Source organism: Rhinopithecus roxellana, chromosome 12, assembly GCF_007565055.1.
Source record: "Rhinopithecus roxellana isolate Shanxi Qingling chromosome 12, ASM756505v1, whole genome shotgun sequence".
NCBI lineage: Eukaryota > Metazoa > Chordata > Mammalia > Primates > Cercopithecidae > Rhinopithecus > Rhinopithecus roxellana.
The window spans coordinates 18422349-18439082 of record NC_044560.1 but is presented as its reverse complement, the minus strand read 5'-3'; the positions used below and the strand labels follow the sequence as shown (position 1 = coordinate 18439082).

At 53.1% G+C, this 16734-nt stretch overlaps 1 protein-coding gene across 1 annotated transcript in view; it reads right to left on the bottom strand.

The window, feature by feature from the left end:
• PTPRU (protein tyrosine phosphatase receptor type U) overlaps positions 1–16734 on the bottom strand; it is a 90205-nt gene that overhangs the window by 35175 nt on the left and 38296 nt on the right. Inside the window, 8 exon segments of the mRNA XM_030913499.1 lie at positions 6969–7027; positions 7029–7108; positions 7861–7897; positions 8842–9115; positions 11997–12099; positions 12483–12684; positions 13019–13128; positions 15868–16176. Coding sequence (XP_030769359.1) covers positions 6969–7027; positions 7029–7108; positions 7861–7897; positions 8842–9115; positions 11997–12099; positions 12483–12684; positions 13019–13128; positions 15868–16176 — 1174 coding nt within the window.

Here is a 16734-nt window from a genome sequence, read left to right as displayed (position 1 = left end):
GGTCCTGGAGTAAGGGGGCCTCAAGGCCAGGAGCCAGCAGCTGTCCTAGAAGCATCTCTGGATGCTGAGGGCTCTGCCTCCATCCTTCATTCACTAGACCCAGAGCTGCTGCTTCCCTGAAAAGGGCTTGGGAGAGCCCGTCCTAGGGACCTCTGCTAAGGGAAAGGGGTGGAGCAGCAGTGGCCTCAGGCTGGGATCCCACTCCTAAGTTCTACTCCTAAGTTTCACTGGCCCCCTGGGCTTAGGAAATGGGAAAGAAAGTCACTCCAGAGCTAATGTGGTATTACAGCAGACAGCTCCCCTCACCCCCACTGCACCCCAAACTAGGAAAATGGCTAGTCCAGCTCTGGGCCCAGCATGTCCCCACTTCTCTCTCTTCTCCCCGTGTTAAACAGGCACCGCTCTCCAGACTCCTCTTTCTCCTGCAGGAAGGAGGGACTACAACCCCTCCTTCCCCGCAGAGGGTCTGGCTCTTGCTCAGCCAGGTCTCTGGGGCTTCCCCCATGCACACAATGAACTCTGCCCTTGGCTTCTCCCTACTCTCAGTAGCACCCAGGATGGTCCCAGCATAGACCACCACAGACTTGTAAAGAGACCCACAGAAGGTCTAGATTCCCACCACTGCACACCAGTCCGTCCTGCTGCTCAGAGCAGCAGGGAAGAGAAAGAGAAACCTCCTCTCCCTCCAGGCCCAGCTTCATGGATGAGGATGGCAGTTTGTGGCTTCAAAGGAACTTGGAGGAAAGTGGGAGGGAGAAAAGGAGGTGGGGAGACAGGGCTGTGGACAGAGGACAGCCGGCCAGCCTGGCTGAACATGGAGCCCAGAGAGGACCCATCAGTGAGTGGATGCTGGCCTAGAGGGCGGTCTCCTGTGGTGTGCCACAGACTCTGTTCCCAGCCCAGGACTCTTGGCCTACCTGGAAGAAGAGCTACAAAAACAAACCAACCCGATCCCCAGAAGATAGAAACCGGAAGGAACACCTAACGCTGTTGGCATCTGGCTGAGCTCAATGCGAGATTAAGCAGGGGGAATTTAATACAGATTCTTTGAAGAGTTCTGCATCTGGTTTTGCAAACTAACTGCACAAGCTGCAGGGAGGGAGAGCTGCCTGTCCACAGCCCCTACAGGAGCCGAGCTGGGGGCTCAGCGTGAGTTGCTGGGTGTTGAGTTGCTGGAAAAGCTCGTGTCAGGAAACAGCAAGGTAAGGAGCCATCCAGGGAGGAAAAGGTGAGAGACCCACTGTCCTCAAGGCTGGCCTGGCACTCTCTGGGCCTGCTCTTCAAGGGAAAACCAGCACAGGTGTGGGAGGAATGTTCTGGAAGGCTTGCAGAGTAGAAGAGACAGAAGACAGAGTAGCATAGGCAGGCTGTGGAGTCAGCAGGGGCCTGGGTTGTATCCCAGCTCCAGCGCATTCTGCAACCTCCCACAAGTCCCTCGGTCTGAGCCTCAGTTTCCTCATCAGTAAAGTGGGAGTGATAAGAGCTCCTATTTCTCAGAGCTGTTTTGAGGACTCTGTCAAGAACTGAGCACAGGGCTTGGCCCAGAGGAGGCTCCCAGGAAGTGGTCGGTCTGCAGAGCTGGGGCTGCCTGGCTGGAGAAGGGATTTGTGGGGGCCTGAGAGTTGCCTGTGCTGTGGGAGGTGCTGCCAGTCTCAAAACAGGTAGGCCCCACCCACGTGCACACAAGCACACACATGCACATGGACGTGGGCTCCAGAGTATGTCCTGACCGTGGATTTGGTTGGAGGTCAGAACATCCTTCTAACACGGAACAGTAGACATAAGGGGCTGCTCTAGTGGTGAAGGGGACATTGAGGTTCAGGGACTTGCTGGGGGTAACTCAGCAGGGCCAGCTCTGAACCCATGCCTCTGAAGGGCAGAACCAGCACTTGTGACCACGACTTGAGGAGGAAGATGCAGAGGGGAGGGACAGAGCAGAGGAGAGAAAGTCAGAGGCCAAGGTGACCACAAAGAACGGGGTGGACACCAGACCAGGCTGGGTGCAGCGAGACTAAGCCCAACCAGAGAGGGCGGGGGCAGGGGGTCTCCCCCTAGGCAGGGCCGGGGACTCCCAGGCAAGGTGGAGCTACTTACGGGTAGTAGGAGTAGGCATAGTGGTCTCTCCTGGCAGCATGCAAAGAGAGAACAGCACAGTCGTGTCTGAGGTCCATCCACCAAGGCCAGGCTGAGGCAATGCCCATGCAGCAGGGTGGGGCCTGAGTGCTTCCCAGGCTGGGGAGGGGGCTGGCCAGGTACTGGACAGGTCAGAAGGACCTTCTTGGTCCCAAGAGCTGGTCAGGCTCAGATATTAATGACCAGGACCCAAGGCCCTTCTGGAACCTTCCCCAAGCCTACTGCAGGAGTGAGGAGGAGGTGGGAAAAGGGCCTGGGGGGCCACAGAGCTTTCACACACAGTCATACACATATGCACACTCACACACATGTAGATATAGGCTCACATACACTGATACATGGAGAAACACACATCAACACACACAAATGCAGACACACAGGTGCAGACAGGCATACACACGTATTCAAACACACTGACACACACTTAGACATATATGCGCACACACACACACAATAGACATCCCTGACACACACAGACTCATACTCTCCAGGCTAACTGCACTTACCAGGGCTGTTCTCGTCCCTGCAGACAGCACCCCACCCTCCCTCCCTGCACGTCCCTCTGCCCCTAAGAGGTCAGCCTTTTGCCTGCACCTCCACCTGGGTGGGGACAGAAAGTGGGCAGAGTGGAGAGGACTCCAGATGGATGCCCAGGATACACCTAGGGCCCGCCCTCGCCCACCCTGCAGGCCCCTGGGTGTGGGATCCACTAAAGGAGTCAGGTCATCCCCTCCGGGAGCACCTGGGGTGCAACTTCGGTCAAAAGCCCTACCTTACCGCAAAGTACCCACAGTGTAAAGCAGGTTGGATTCGCATTTCACAGGCAGGGAAGCTGAGTCAGGGAGCATGGGCTGCCTGGGCCTCTCTGGGAGTCAGTGGCAGAGTCCAGAGCAAACACCTGCCCCAGGACCCTGGCCCTGGAACCTCCTCTGTGCTCCCTTCCCAAGCTCTCCAGAGGTCTCCATTCACTTGCCCCCACATCACCCTGTCAGCAGGGACCCAAAGAATGACCTTCCACAGGAAATCCTGCAGATGAAGGGGAGGAGAGTGGAAGACGGACCAGCAAAGGCAGGCGTTTGGCCCCAGGTCACAGAGCACATCTCCTCCATCCCAGGGAGAGAAGGAAGGGTCCAGGGCACTGGAGCTGTTGCAGAGGCCCCACGAGGGAGGCTACAGCTGAAGAAATGGCATTCTTCTGACCTCAGTTGACACACTGTACCTTCAAAAGGGCCTTCCCAGACCACTCTCCCACGAGTGCCAGGTACATGACGTTTCCTATATTCTCTTTGCCCCCAACACCCAGCACCTTGTTCTTTTCACAATTTGTAATTATCTCATCCATTTGTGTTTTTTTCTAATTTCATGCCAGGCTCTCCACTGGCTACAAAGTACAGGAGGACAGAATCCTTGTCTTTTTGTCTCCCTCGGTTTCCCCAGGGCCCCACACATTGCAATCCCGCAATAAGTATTTTGTTGAATGGAGTAATCAATAAATGAGTAAAAATAAATAAAAGAACTTCACCTCCATGCGCTTCCACTTTCTTCTTTAAAAAGTGAGGTTAAGGCTGGGCGTGGTGGCTCACACCTATAATCCCTGCACTTTGGGAGGCCAAAGCGGGTAGATCACCTGAGGTCAGGAGTTTGAGACCAGCCTGACCAACATGCTGAAACCCTGTCTCTACTAAAAACACAAAAAATTAGCCGGGTGTGGTGGCGGGCGCCTGTAATCCCAGCTACTCAGGAGGCTGAGGCAGGAGAATCACTTGAACGCAGGAGGTGGAGGTTGCAGTGAGCCAAGATCGCACCACTGCACTCCAGCCTGGGCAACAAGAGCAAAACTCTGTCTCAAAAAATACATACATACCCATCCTGGCTAACACGGTGAAACACTATCTCTACTAAAAATACCAAAAAAAAAAAAAAAAAAATTAGCCAGGCATGGTGGTGTGCGCCTGTAGTCCCAGCTACTCGGGAGGCTGAGGCAGGAGAATGGCGTGAACCCGGGAGGCAGAGCTTGCAGTGAGCCGAGATCATGCCACTGCACTCCAGCCTGGGCAACAGAGCTAGACTCCGTTTCAAAAAGAAAAAAAAGAAAAAAAAAACACATACATACATACATAGTGAGGTTAATAATAACCTCCCACAGGGACTGCTGTGAGGCCCCAGCACCAGGAAGCACCCAGCAGTGCCCACAAACCACTCCTCCCTAAACCTCAGAGTGGGGAGGCCCGATTCCCCTGGGCTAGATCGTGGGTATACACAGACAAGACAGGGCTTTCTCGGCCCTCATGGAGCTCTTAACCCAGGAGGGAAGACAAACATTGAGCAAAACACTACAAGTAAGTAAATGACAAAGTGCAGGGAGAAGAAAGTGCTGCCATGGAGAAGGGTGGGGTATGGGGACTTCTGAAAACAGAGCTGGGGGATCTGACCTGGCCTGGGGTCACCAGCCTCCCTTCCATGCCCTGGAATTCCCCTACAGCAGAAGCATCCAGTCTGATCGTCCACAGAGGCAGGGCAGGATGGAGAAGCTGAACTCTCCTCCCAGCTGGCCCCTATTTCCCATAATCCCCAAGAGTCTCCCTCCTGCCTCCAATAAGGCTCCACGGGGGTGTAGTAACTGCCCTCCTCAGCAACTTCCTACTCTTGTTAGTTACGTTGGCACCCCAAGTTGATCTGAATACCCCCATCCCTGACAGGGCTGCTGCATCCCATGATACCCACAATGCAGACTGCAAGAGCCCTGGGGAGCACCAAGGGCCTTGAAGGCCAGGCTCAGATCCAGGGGGATGCAGTAGGTGCTACACAGTGAGACTGAATGGCTTTTAGAGGAAGTAAGGAGTTCCGGGGTGATGGGGGATGAGGGGTTCCTGGAGGCATCTGGGATAACCTGGGTTTATAGGGTAGCAAATACATAATGGAAGGTCTCCTAGTGAGGCCCTGACAACATTTCTGATGCACCCTGTCCTGGGCCCAGTGCTCTCTTTGCAGGGGTGGGTGACACCCCCTACTCTGCCAATTCTCTTCTCCTTGAGGGTAGATTTCTAGAACCTCAAATACCACCTGAAACTGAAATCTGCCTCCTCCATTACAGCCCTCTCCAGCCCCAGCCCTACTTAGAGTCAATTCTCAGGCCCCCCTGCTGGGGAGAAGTCAGGGGCTTGCCACTTTGTGGGCACCGCCTATGCACCAGACTCGGTGAGGCCTTCACATTTGTAGGCCAGCCTGAGTTGAAGTCAGGCCCTACTGCCCATCAGCCAAGTGGCCTGGGCGAGTGCTTTCATTAGTTTCTTCATCCAGAAAAAAGGGAGTCAGTCAAGATCCAAGAAGGAAATGTTCTCTGACACACCCCGAGTGCCTGGTACACAGTAGGTGTCTAATAACTAATGTACTCCTGGATGATGTGTGTGAAGCTCCTGGAACATAGTAATTCCTCATTAAATGATACTTTAAAATAGTCTCTCTTAAAGCTGTGCAGGAACAACGAGAGGAAAAATCAGAGAGTATCGCCCTGACTGGGCCATCTCCCCACATCTCCTCCACTCTACTGCACACTCCACCCCTAGACTCTCTCTCTGTTGCTGGTGTCTGGCCTCAGGCAAGGTAGCCCCAGCCAGCTCTCTCTCATCTTCCTGGATCCTATTATCTGCTCCTGGCAGGCCAGAGATATAGCCAACTCATCCATGTATACCCAGCCTGGCAGCAGTAGGGGCTATAGAAGCCAGAGCCCAGGTGGGGAAGGGTGGAGCTGGCTCTGCCTCTGGCTCTCTGGGTGGCCTTGGGCAGCCCTGCATCCCCCTCTACGCTTCAGCATCCCCATCCCTCATTTAAGGTGCTTGGACCACAGTGTCCCACAGCTGCCTGGTGGGGAACATGGTGGGGCAGAGCTGGCAAGCAGAAAGGTCCCAGAAGCCCCCACCCAGCCTCCAACCAGCACTGCTGCTCAGCCTTCATCTGCTCCATGTACTAGGCTCCCAGGGAAGGGTTTTCTGGTGTTTTGAAGGCAAGTTCTGTTTCTTTAAAAAGAATTGAAAACCACTAGACTAGATGACCTTGAACTACCCGGCAGCTCTTACGTTCTGGGGCTCTGAGCCTCTGCAATTCTAAAGCCTAAGATTCCTAGAGTTCTAAATCCTACATTTCTGAAACTGCAAGATCCTAGGTTCTGGATTCTACAATGTCCTGGGATTCACGCTGCCCTCTGCAAATCCGCTAGGAAACACATTTCATGCAAACACAAGGCCGGACCTTTGAGACCTGAGATAGTAGGGGCAGCAGGTGGACAGTTTTCTCAGTCACAGGCCCAGGAGGGTTCCTCAAGGATCCACAGTAACAGGGTCCAGGGCAATTTGAGCCTGAGAGAAGGTGGATCCCAGGAAGAGACATGGCTCAGGGCCCTTGGGTTAAAGAGGAGTGAGCTCCATCCCCTGCTCAGGTCAACTGCACAATCCATGAGCAGGGCAGACACCTTGGCTGAAGGTCTGCAGAGGGGTAGGGGTTCAAAGCCAGGTCACCTCCATGCCATCCCTATTGAAAGAGTCCCAGCAGGCATAGCTCCTTGGCACCAGGCACTGCGCGGCCCCTTCCTGAACAGCAGCACCTGGCACCAGCCAGACCTTACTCCAGCCATGCCACTCCGGGGCAGCCTCATCTGCCCAGTCTCTGGCTTCCCACCACCCAGCTCAGATCCGTCTGCAGAGCTGATGCCCAGACTGGCAGCCCTCCACACACCTGCAGGACAGCTGTCCTACCAGCTCTTAGCCACTACTCCTCTATGCCACCAGGCCTCTAAGGGGTAGAAGGCACTGGTGGGACAGGGCACTGGCCTCACTCACCCTTTGCGGATGATGACAATGATGGCACCCAGGAGAAGGATGAGGACAGCAAGGCCGCCCTGCACAGATGCCCAGGATAAGCCCCATCTCCTCCGATCTCTGGGACACCTCCAGGGGCCGCTTGCTTTCCTTGCAGGCAGCTGGGGAGAACAAAGCAGAACAAGGGATCAGAGGAGAGAGGGACCATCGAGCCCCTCCTGTAGGTGTCTGTGCCCAAGGAACAAACTGGGCTGCACAAACCACCTCACATCCTCAACACATGTCCTGCCTTTCCAGCAAATCTCCCTCCTCACCATCCCTGACACCTCCTGCACTTCCACACCACGGTCCTCACTGACATGGCTCCTTTGCCAGGAATAGCTTCCCTCGCTCCCCACTTTCTCAGATCCTCTCAGCTCTCAGTAGATAGGGGAGAGCAGACACCTGGGCCTTCAGCCCCACCCTCTTGCCCTCCTGGGAGGTAACAGGGATTAGGAATTGTGTACCTAGGGCATGGTTAGTCCATCTCAGGATGGAAAACCAACCACATTCCCTGTGTGAAAGCACGAAAGACACCTAGAGCACAGGGCCCATGCTGACCTCACCTTCTCCCCACCACAGGAAAGCCGGGCAGATACGTAACCCAGAACCAGCACCCAGTACCCATCACCCCCAGGGCACAACTATAATGGCTCCTCTCCACAAGCCTTCTCCAGGCCCCTGCTGTCAGCCTGGGAGAAGGCGCCCTTGAGGTAAGGCACATGGAAACCCAGCAGAGAAGCCCTTCCTGGCCCCAGCCTGCCCAACCACCCTCCTCTACTCCCACAGCCCTAGGTTCTCAGGATCCACCTCCCCAGCGCTGGGCAGGTGAGAAACCTGCCGCTGAAGGGCTGCAGGAACCCAGCAGACTTACCTTTCCTGGCAATGCGGATGCAATTCAGCCGGGTCTCCTGGAGGCACAGATGGGGGTCTCAGCGCTGCTGAAGCCCCGACCTCTCCCTCCCCAGGGTGGGAACCTCAGACAGCGTTTCTTGGGCCTGTTCAGGGCTTTGTCTGGCGCTGATGGCACCAAGGGACACCCCACCCGAAGGCAGGCCTGGGGGGACCCCTGAGAGCGGGGCCTAGAGGGGAGGTACCTGCAGTGCCTTAGGAAAGGGAGATGAGATCGGAGGCAAAAGAGAAACAAACGTCATGGGGAAGTGGGCGGGGCCTCGGACATCGGGGCGAGTCCTAGGGCCAGAAGTCCAGCTAGGAAGTGAGAAATCAGGGAAGAAACAGAGAGGAGCCTGGAAGATAGGGCGGGGCCTCAGGGAGGAGCAGGTCCTAGGCCTTAACACAGGAACGCGGGAACCTGAGATGGACTCCTCCGGGAAAAGAAGTATCTAAGATAGAAGGCAGGGCCTCAGGAAGGGGCAGAGACTAGCCTGGGGACCTGGATGGAAAGGAGGAGTCTGGGAAAGAAAGCTCAGGAAGTGGATAGTGTTCTGTGAGAAGGAGTCTGGGGTCTGGAAGGTTGGCTATGGGAGGGGTGGGACCATGGGGGAGGGGCTGTGGGAGGCGGGGCTGTGGGGGTGGCTCTACGGAAGGTAAGGCTATTGGAGGTGGGGCAATGGGAGGTGGGCAAAAGGAGACAGGGCTATGGGAGGGGCAAGGTTATGGGGGAGGAGCTGTGGGGGCAGGGCTATGGAAGGTCGGGCTACAGGAGGTAAGACCATGGGGGTGTCCTATGGGAGGAGGAGCTATGGAAGGTGGGGCTATGGGAGGTAGGGCTATGGGAGGTGGGGCTAAGGGAAGGGCTGGGCCTGGAGTCTGTGCTGGGCCTGCTGCAAGGTATCCCCTGTCTGCCATCCCCCACACCCAACCACACCCACCATGACCCTGGCCGGTCCCTCACCCCCTTCAGGTGGCTTGCTGCCTGGAAGTAGATGAGATAGGCCTTCCTAGGCTCAAGCGGTGGGTTCCAGAAGCCTCGGTAGGTCTGGTTGTCACCCACGGTAAAGGGCATGGCCTCAGGTAGACTGCTGGCCACCAGTTCGGCCCCGAAGTAGTGCACCAAGCCTCGGGCCAGCGCCGCCTCAAAGGTCAGTGGCACTGGGAAGCAATCCTGTCCACCTGGCTCCCGCCGCAGCCTCCGCGCCCGCTCCTCCTCCACAATCACCTGGTACACACTGAACAGGGAGGAGAGCGTACAGGGGATCACAGGCGGCCAGAGCACTGGGAGAGCCAGCTGGCAGTTAAAGGCATGGGCTTTGCGGTCAAAGCCTGGGGACTAACTTCCACACTGCCTCTTACTAGCTGGGCAAATCCCCTAACCTCCCTGGGCCACGGTTTCCTCCTTCATAAAATGGTAGTGATTGTGAGACTGTTCCAGAAGGTAGATGGGAAGAACAGGCAAGTTAAGCAAGCAGCCAGCGCATGTCAGCAGTTATTCCTGTTACTAATCCAGGCTAAGAGGATCGTGGACCCTGCTCAATAGAACCAAGCCGTAAGGCCCCATCCTGCTTCCTCCACGAGTCCTCCTATGTGTGTGACACAAGACCTAGGAAATGGCCGGGCGCGGTGGCTCAAGCCTGTAATCCCAGCACTTTGGGAGGCCGAGACGGGTGGATCACGAGGTCAGGAGATAGAGACCATCCTGGCTAACACGGTGAAACCCCATCTCTACTAAAAAATACAAAAAAAAACTAGCCGGGCGAGGTGGTGGGCGCCTGTAGTCCCAGCTACTCAGGAGGCTGAGGCAGGAGAATGGCGTAAACCCGGAAGGCGGAGCTTGCAGTGAGCTAAGATCCGGCCACTGCACTCCAGCCTGGGCGACAGAGCCAGACTCTGTCTCAAAAAAAAAAAAAAAAAAGACCTGGGAAACCAAAGCGACTGACAGCTCCCTTCTGGGACTCAATAAATGACAGGGTTAGCCAGATTCATTCATTCATTCATTCATTCATTCATTCGTTCGTTCATTCATTCATTCAGTTGACCAAGCTCAGACGATGAGCCCTGTGCTAGACACTAGGCATCTGGGCTTCCTAAAACTGACCTCTAGTGAGAGACAGTCATTTAGCAAACAAGGACACCCAACACTATGTCTCTAGCACCCTCTCAATGCCGAGGCAGCCTCTGATCAGCAAATCAGAGCCTTGCTGTCTCAGGATCCTGACTGCCCACTCTGGTTCGTGCTCCCTGGTCCTGGACTGTATTTCTGTTTTATCTCTTTACTAAGCAGGTTTCTGCTATGAGCTCCTCCAAATCCTCTGCAGAACAAAGTGGAGAGTAAATGCGTGAATGCTGACAAATTTAAATATTTCCAGTTACAGTCTCGGTCACATCTTGGTGTGTGACATCCCATACTGACAGCCTCTGCTCGGGGAAGAAGAAATGTCTTTTCCTTGCTCACCAGATGTTTCCTTTGAGCGTCCAAGTTGTGGGGAATCATCCCAGAGTGTTGGACACCAGCCCATGGCTTGTCACTAGCCCATTATAAACACCAGTCCAAGCCCCTCTCAGCCTCCATTACTCCAGGCTAAGGTCAGGCCTCTCCTAGCCCTAAGTCCCACTGGGAGGTAATCATTAACATTAGCCATGAACAAAGTGCATCTTAATCTAGAATAATCCCCATTGCGCAGATAAAGAAACGGAGGCTCAGGAAGGTAACAGGATATGCCCAGGGTCACGCAGCCATCTTGCCACTCCCCTCCCACCAAGTCCCATCCCCTGCCCCCACCTAGCCTTGAAATCATCAACCTGAGGGACCCTGACCAGTGCTGCTCACAGGATCCCTCAGGAGGACAAGGAAGGAAGGGTTCTCAACCCATCCCAGACTCAGCGGCACAAGGGCCCTGAGGCTCCAGCAAAAGGCAAAAGGCCCTGCAGACCCCGTGACTTTTTCCTGGGTCTTCCTTGAGGGTCTGGGAATCAGCCCAGGGCAGGATTTGCAGTGACAAATACAGGAAAGAGAAAGCAGAAGAGGAGAGGATACAGTTGGGCGGGGGGGTGAGGAGGTGAGGGACTGCCACAGTCACCCGGGCAGCCCACTCTCTTCCTGGTGAACTGACTAGGATCCTCACACTCCCCTCCCCCACCTAAAGGCTGTCACCCTCTCCCAGAGCATGTACCTTCGTGGAAGGAAGGAGTGGACCAGAAGGGCAGGGAGGCTCTATAACTTCTAGAAAAGGTACAGGCACAGCAGACAGACTTGGCTTCCAAATCCCAGCTCCACCACTTATTAGCAGTGTGGACTTGGGGGCAAGTGATTTAGGCTCTCTGAGTCAGTTTCCCGATACGTAAAATGAAGGTAATAAAACCCATTCCATGGGACTGCCATGAGGATAAATGGCTTCATGCAGATAAAGCCCCTAGCACAGGGTCTAACACGACGTGCACACACTTGCACAAACACCCTCATGCTCTCACACACATGCACACTTATGTCTCCCACACGCACCTCCCACACACATTCACACCACATATCCCATGTCTTTATCATAAAGACACACCCAGGTTCACATCCCATGTACACACACACACACACACACACACACACACAGTCTTGTCTCCAGCACCTCTCCCTAGCAGAGGCAGTCACCACGGCACCAGCAAGCCCAGCTTCCTCTGGGGAGATGAGGGGGAGAAGCCAAGCCCCTAGCCATTCCAGAGAGATGGCCCTGTCTGGCTGGCTGCCCTAGCCGTCTAGAAAGCCCATCTCTATGGGCTTCCAGGAAAAGGCTGGGATGATATAAGGTCCCCAGAGTTTCACGTCTCCAAGGTGTCTGAGGAAAGGCCCCCTGGACAGACCTGGACAGTCCCCTCTCCAGGCTGGACCTATCCAGGGTCCTCCTGACAGTTACCATCTAAGACCCATGGCCTCAGAGGGGAGAGACTGCAGGCTTCTCGCCTGCCAAGCATCACAGAACATTCTCCTCCAGACACTCCGAGCCCTGCGTGGGAGACTGAGGGAGGAAAAGGGTGAGCTGGCCTAGGTTGGGGCTCTGCGTCAGAGGAGGGGCCTCTTCCCTATGGCCCTGGCCTCCCATCCCTCCATCCCCGCTTTCCCACCTGATGGGTGCACCGCGGCCCTGTGCCGGCCTCAGCAGCACGGTGATGGTGTTCTCAGACTCGCCCAGGGGAGACGGCATGTCGGCATAATCAAAGCTGGGAGCTGGGGAAGGGGACAGGGTCATAAGCATGGAGCTTGGCCACTGGACCAGGAAGACCAGGCTTCCTCCTCCTTGACCACAGTCCTCAGATCTCCCCTACTTTAACCTTAGCCTCTTTGTTCCTGCTGACATGACCTGAGCTACCCTGGCCCCTGACCTCAAGCACCAGCCCCAACCTCAACCTTCTGATTCCACTGACCACAGTGTCCTGACTCCTCTGACTTCATCCTTCCTGAGCCTGACTTTAACTCCTAAACAACATATTTTTCTCAGCAGGGGCCCTCTGTAACTACCCCTGCCATGCCCCCCATTTCCCCTCTGCCTATGGAACCCTGGGATTCTGGGCCACCTCCAAAGAGGCTGGGCTGAGTCGGGTGGGGCTCACCAGAGATGTTGGTGGTTATCTCAGTGAGTGCTGCCTGTCCGAAGCCTTTGCCTGTGCGGGCCCGCACGGAGAATAGGTAGGTGGTGCCTGGGTGCAGGTTGGAGAAGACGTGGTAGGTCTCGTTGCGGAGCTTGGAGATGGTACGTCGTGGGCCCGGCACGTTCACTGCCGGGTCTGATGACTCAATGCTCTGGTAGCTGATCTGGGGGCAGGATCGGCAGGCAGGTGGGCACAGGAAGAGCAGAGCATCCCTGACCAGCAGCCTCCACCCACCATGTTCCAGGGAAGTGAGAGATAAGGCTAAGCAAAGGAGACAGTGGATGCCATCAAGCCAGGCTTCTAGTCATCTTCGCCTCTCTCTCCTGCCTTCAGGACCCTTTTCTAGAATTCACAGGGCACAGACCTGGCCATAGTTGAAGAAACTATGACAATCACATCTGTCCTCCCATGCACCTCCTACTGTAGCAGCAGAGAGAAAAAGGGTCACCTCTCACCTTCCACCAGGGTCCCCCACTGTAATAGGGTCCCAAACCCACCTCATACTGAGTGATGAGACCATTGGGCTCCTGGGGTTCTTCCCACTTGAGGAAGATCATGTCCTCCAGTGGAGTGAAGGTCAGGGACTCGGCTGCAATCCCACCAGGCACTGCAAGGGAAAGGCGGCAGGGGTCAGGGGAAAGTAGGCTTTGGTGCCAGACACCTGGGTTTAAATTCCAGCCTTGCCACTTCCCACCTGGTTCTCACAGACTACTTAGCCTCTCTGCACCTTACTTAACTCAGCTGTGAAGTGGGGATGATATAACCCCTCTCAAGCTAGGACTCAATGATGTGATGTACATAAAGCCCCAAGGCAAACATCAGCAATTGCATATGGTTCAACCTATTACTAAGTACTCAAAATGGATAGCTGGCATTTTCATTACCGTGTAGGTTGCATTCAGGAGAGAAATACGTTTGAAGGTTCCAATTTTGTTCCAGTTGGGTAGTTTTCAGAAAATATGCACGTGTGCCAGAGAAATGAAAACAGCAATTGCACTGGGGTATTGGGATTCTGGGTGGAGATATTTTCTTGTCTAAAAATTTCTAATTACATAAATGACATGTTCAATGTAGAAAATCAAAATGAGCTTAAAGAAAATTAATGGCATCTACAATTGTATCACCCAGAGATACTGTTAACATTTCAGCATTAACACTTGCAGGCATGGCTTTGTTTTGTTTTGCTTTTGTGTAAATGTATACTGTTAATGCCAGGCACAGGAGTGTCATTTAGGAAGAGAATGGTCTTCGCTTGGGAAAACACCTTGATAAACCACTATGAGGAAGCTGAAGTCCTAAGGCAGAGAAAAGCAGAAACTAAGGAAGGAGCTGAATTTTGCGTCTAGGCCAATGCTGTGCAGAACAGAAAACTATGCACGTGTGGCAGCAAGACAAAGCCATAAACCAAGGAGCTTAGGGGTACCTGGGATCTGTAGGAACCCAGGGAAAGGCTTTGGACCTGTGCTAGTATTCGAGTGTAGCTCTTAAGGATGACAACTTGTTGGCGCAGTGGCTCACACCTGTAATCCCTGCACCTTTAGGAGGCCGAGGCAGGCGGATCACTTGAGGTCAGGAGTTCGAGAACAGCCTGGCCAACATGGTGAAACCCCGTCTCTACCAAAAATACAAAAAATCAGCCTGGCATAGTGGTAGGCACCTATAATCCCAGTTACTCAAGAGGCTGAGGTGGGAGAATCGCTGGAACCAGGGAGTCGGAGGTTGCAGTGAGCTGAGATTGCACCACTGCATTCCAGCCTGGGCAACAGGACAACACTCAGTCTCAAAAAAAAAAAAAAAAAAAAAATGACAACTGTGAAGCCAGATGGCCAGTTTAGAAAGCCAGCTCTGCTACCTCTCTACTGCCCATGTGACCTCTTCTGTAAAATGGGAATAGAAATAGTAACCTACCACATAGAGTTGTCATGGGTATTAAATGCAGTAATATATTAAAACCATTCAGAATGGTGCTTGACATGTACTAAGGGCTAAATAAATATTAGTTTGACATACGTAGAACATTACATTCAACAGCAACAGAATACATGTTCTTTTCAAATACACATGGAATATTTAGCAAAATTTAACGATATGTTGGGCCATAAAGTAAGGATCAAATTTCAAAAGATAAAATTTAGAGTATATACTCTGACTACAGTGGAAGTAACTGAGAAATCAATAATAAAAAGACAATTAGAAAAGTTCCAATTGCTGGCCAGGTGCGGTGGCTCATGCCTATAATCCCAGCACTTTGCGGGGCCAAGGTGGGCAGATCACCTGAGGTCAGGAGTTCGAGACCAGCCTGGCCAAAGTGGCAAAACCCTGTCTCTACTAAAAATACAAAAGTTAGCCAGGCATGCTGGCAGGCGCCTGTAATCCCAGCTACTCAGGAGGCTGAGGCACAAGAATCGCTTGAACCCAGAAGGCGGAGCTTGCAGTGAGCCAAGATTGCGCCACTACACTCCAGCCTGGGTGACAGAGTGAAACTGTGTCTCAAAAACAAAAAAGAAAAGTCCCAATTGCTTAGAAATTAAGCAACATAATTCTAAATAACTCTTAAGTCAAAGAAGATGGCGCCACTGCACTCCAGCCTGGGCAACAGAGCAAGACTCTGTCTCTAAATAAATAAATAAATATTATAAACAACTTTATCTCAAGAAATTTGACAATTTAGGTGTAATGAACAAATTGCTTAAAAAAAACACAGTTCATCGGGCCAGGCACAGTGGCTCACGCCTATAATCCCAGCACTTTGGGAGGCCGAGGCAGACGGATCATGAGGTCAGGAGATCAAGACCATCCTGGCTAACACAGTGAAACCCCATCTCTACTAAAAGTACAAAAAATTAGCCAGGCATGGTGGCAGGCGCCTGTAGTCCCAGCTACTCGGGAGGCTGAGGCAGGAGAATGGTGTGAACCCGGAAGGCGGAGCTTGCAGTGAGCCATAGTGCCACTGCACTCCAGCCTGGACAAAAGAGTGAGACTCCATCTCAAAAAAAAAAAACCCAAAAAAAACACAGTCCATCCAAATCGATACAAGAATAAAAAATCTGAATATCCCAATATCTATTTCAAAAATTAAAATTTACTAAAAATCTTGCCACAAAGAAAACTCTATGCCCAAATGGCTTTACTGCTGAATTCTTTCAAACACTTAAGGAAAGAAAGTAGACTAATCTAACCCAAAGTCTTCCAGAGAATAAATAGAAGCTATCATTACTTTGGTGTTATACAGTTGGTTTAATCCTAAGCAAAAAAAAAAATAATACTCTCAGTAAATTTCAGTCTCAGACATGGAGTATCTATGGAAGGCACACAGGGCCCTGGGAATTAGGGCTGAGACTCTTACCATCCTCATCCGTCTGAAAGGTGACCTCCTTGCCCTCTTTGCGCCCCTCAGGGTTAGTGAGGACAAGCCTCACATGAACGTTCCGATAGGGCAGCAGGTTCTTGATGGTGTAGCGGCTGACACCTTGCTCTGTCTTCACACACTCTCGGATGGTCTGGTTGTGGCTGCTGCCCAGGGTGTAGTGATAGCACAGCGACACGGTATAGGTGTGGCAACGCGTCACGTTGTAGCCCAGTGGTTCCCACTGCAGGGTCAGCTGGCGGGCCTGGATCTCAGCGAAAGCCAGGCCTTTGGGGGCCCTCATGGGCTCTGGAGAACACAGGAGGCAGAGAGAAGAGGTTAGAAGAAATGGGAAGAGAAGAGGAAGAAGAACAGGGAGAAAAAGCATCAGTCAGCTGCCTGAAATCATCCCTCCATTGCCCCCAAGAGCTCAGGGGTTCCCTCCCAAAGAACATCAAACAGGAAGTAAGTGTGTGCTCTGGAGTCAGGTGGGCTACATTTGAATCCTGGTTCTGCCACTTGCAGCTGGCAACTGCTAGCTGCATCACTTCACCCCTCTGATCCTTAGATTCCTCAACTACAAAATGGAAAGATAATAGGCCCTGCCTCATAGGATCATTGTAAGGTTTAAGGAAATACACACGAAGGATGCATGACAATGGCTAATATACAATAAGCTCTCAAAAATATTACCTTTTTCTTTTTTTTTTTTTTTTGAGACAGAGGCTCACTCTGTCACCCAGGATGGAATGCAATGGCACGATCTAGGCTCACTGCAACCTCCACCTCCCAGGTTCTAGCAATCCTTCCACCTCAGACTCCCAAGTAGCTGGGATTACAGGCGTACACCACCACACCTGGCTAATT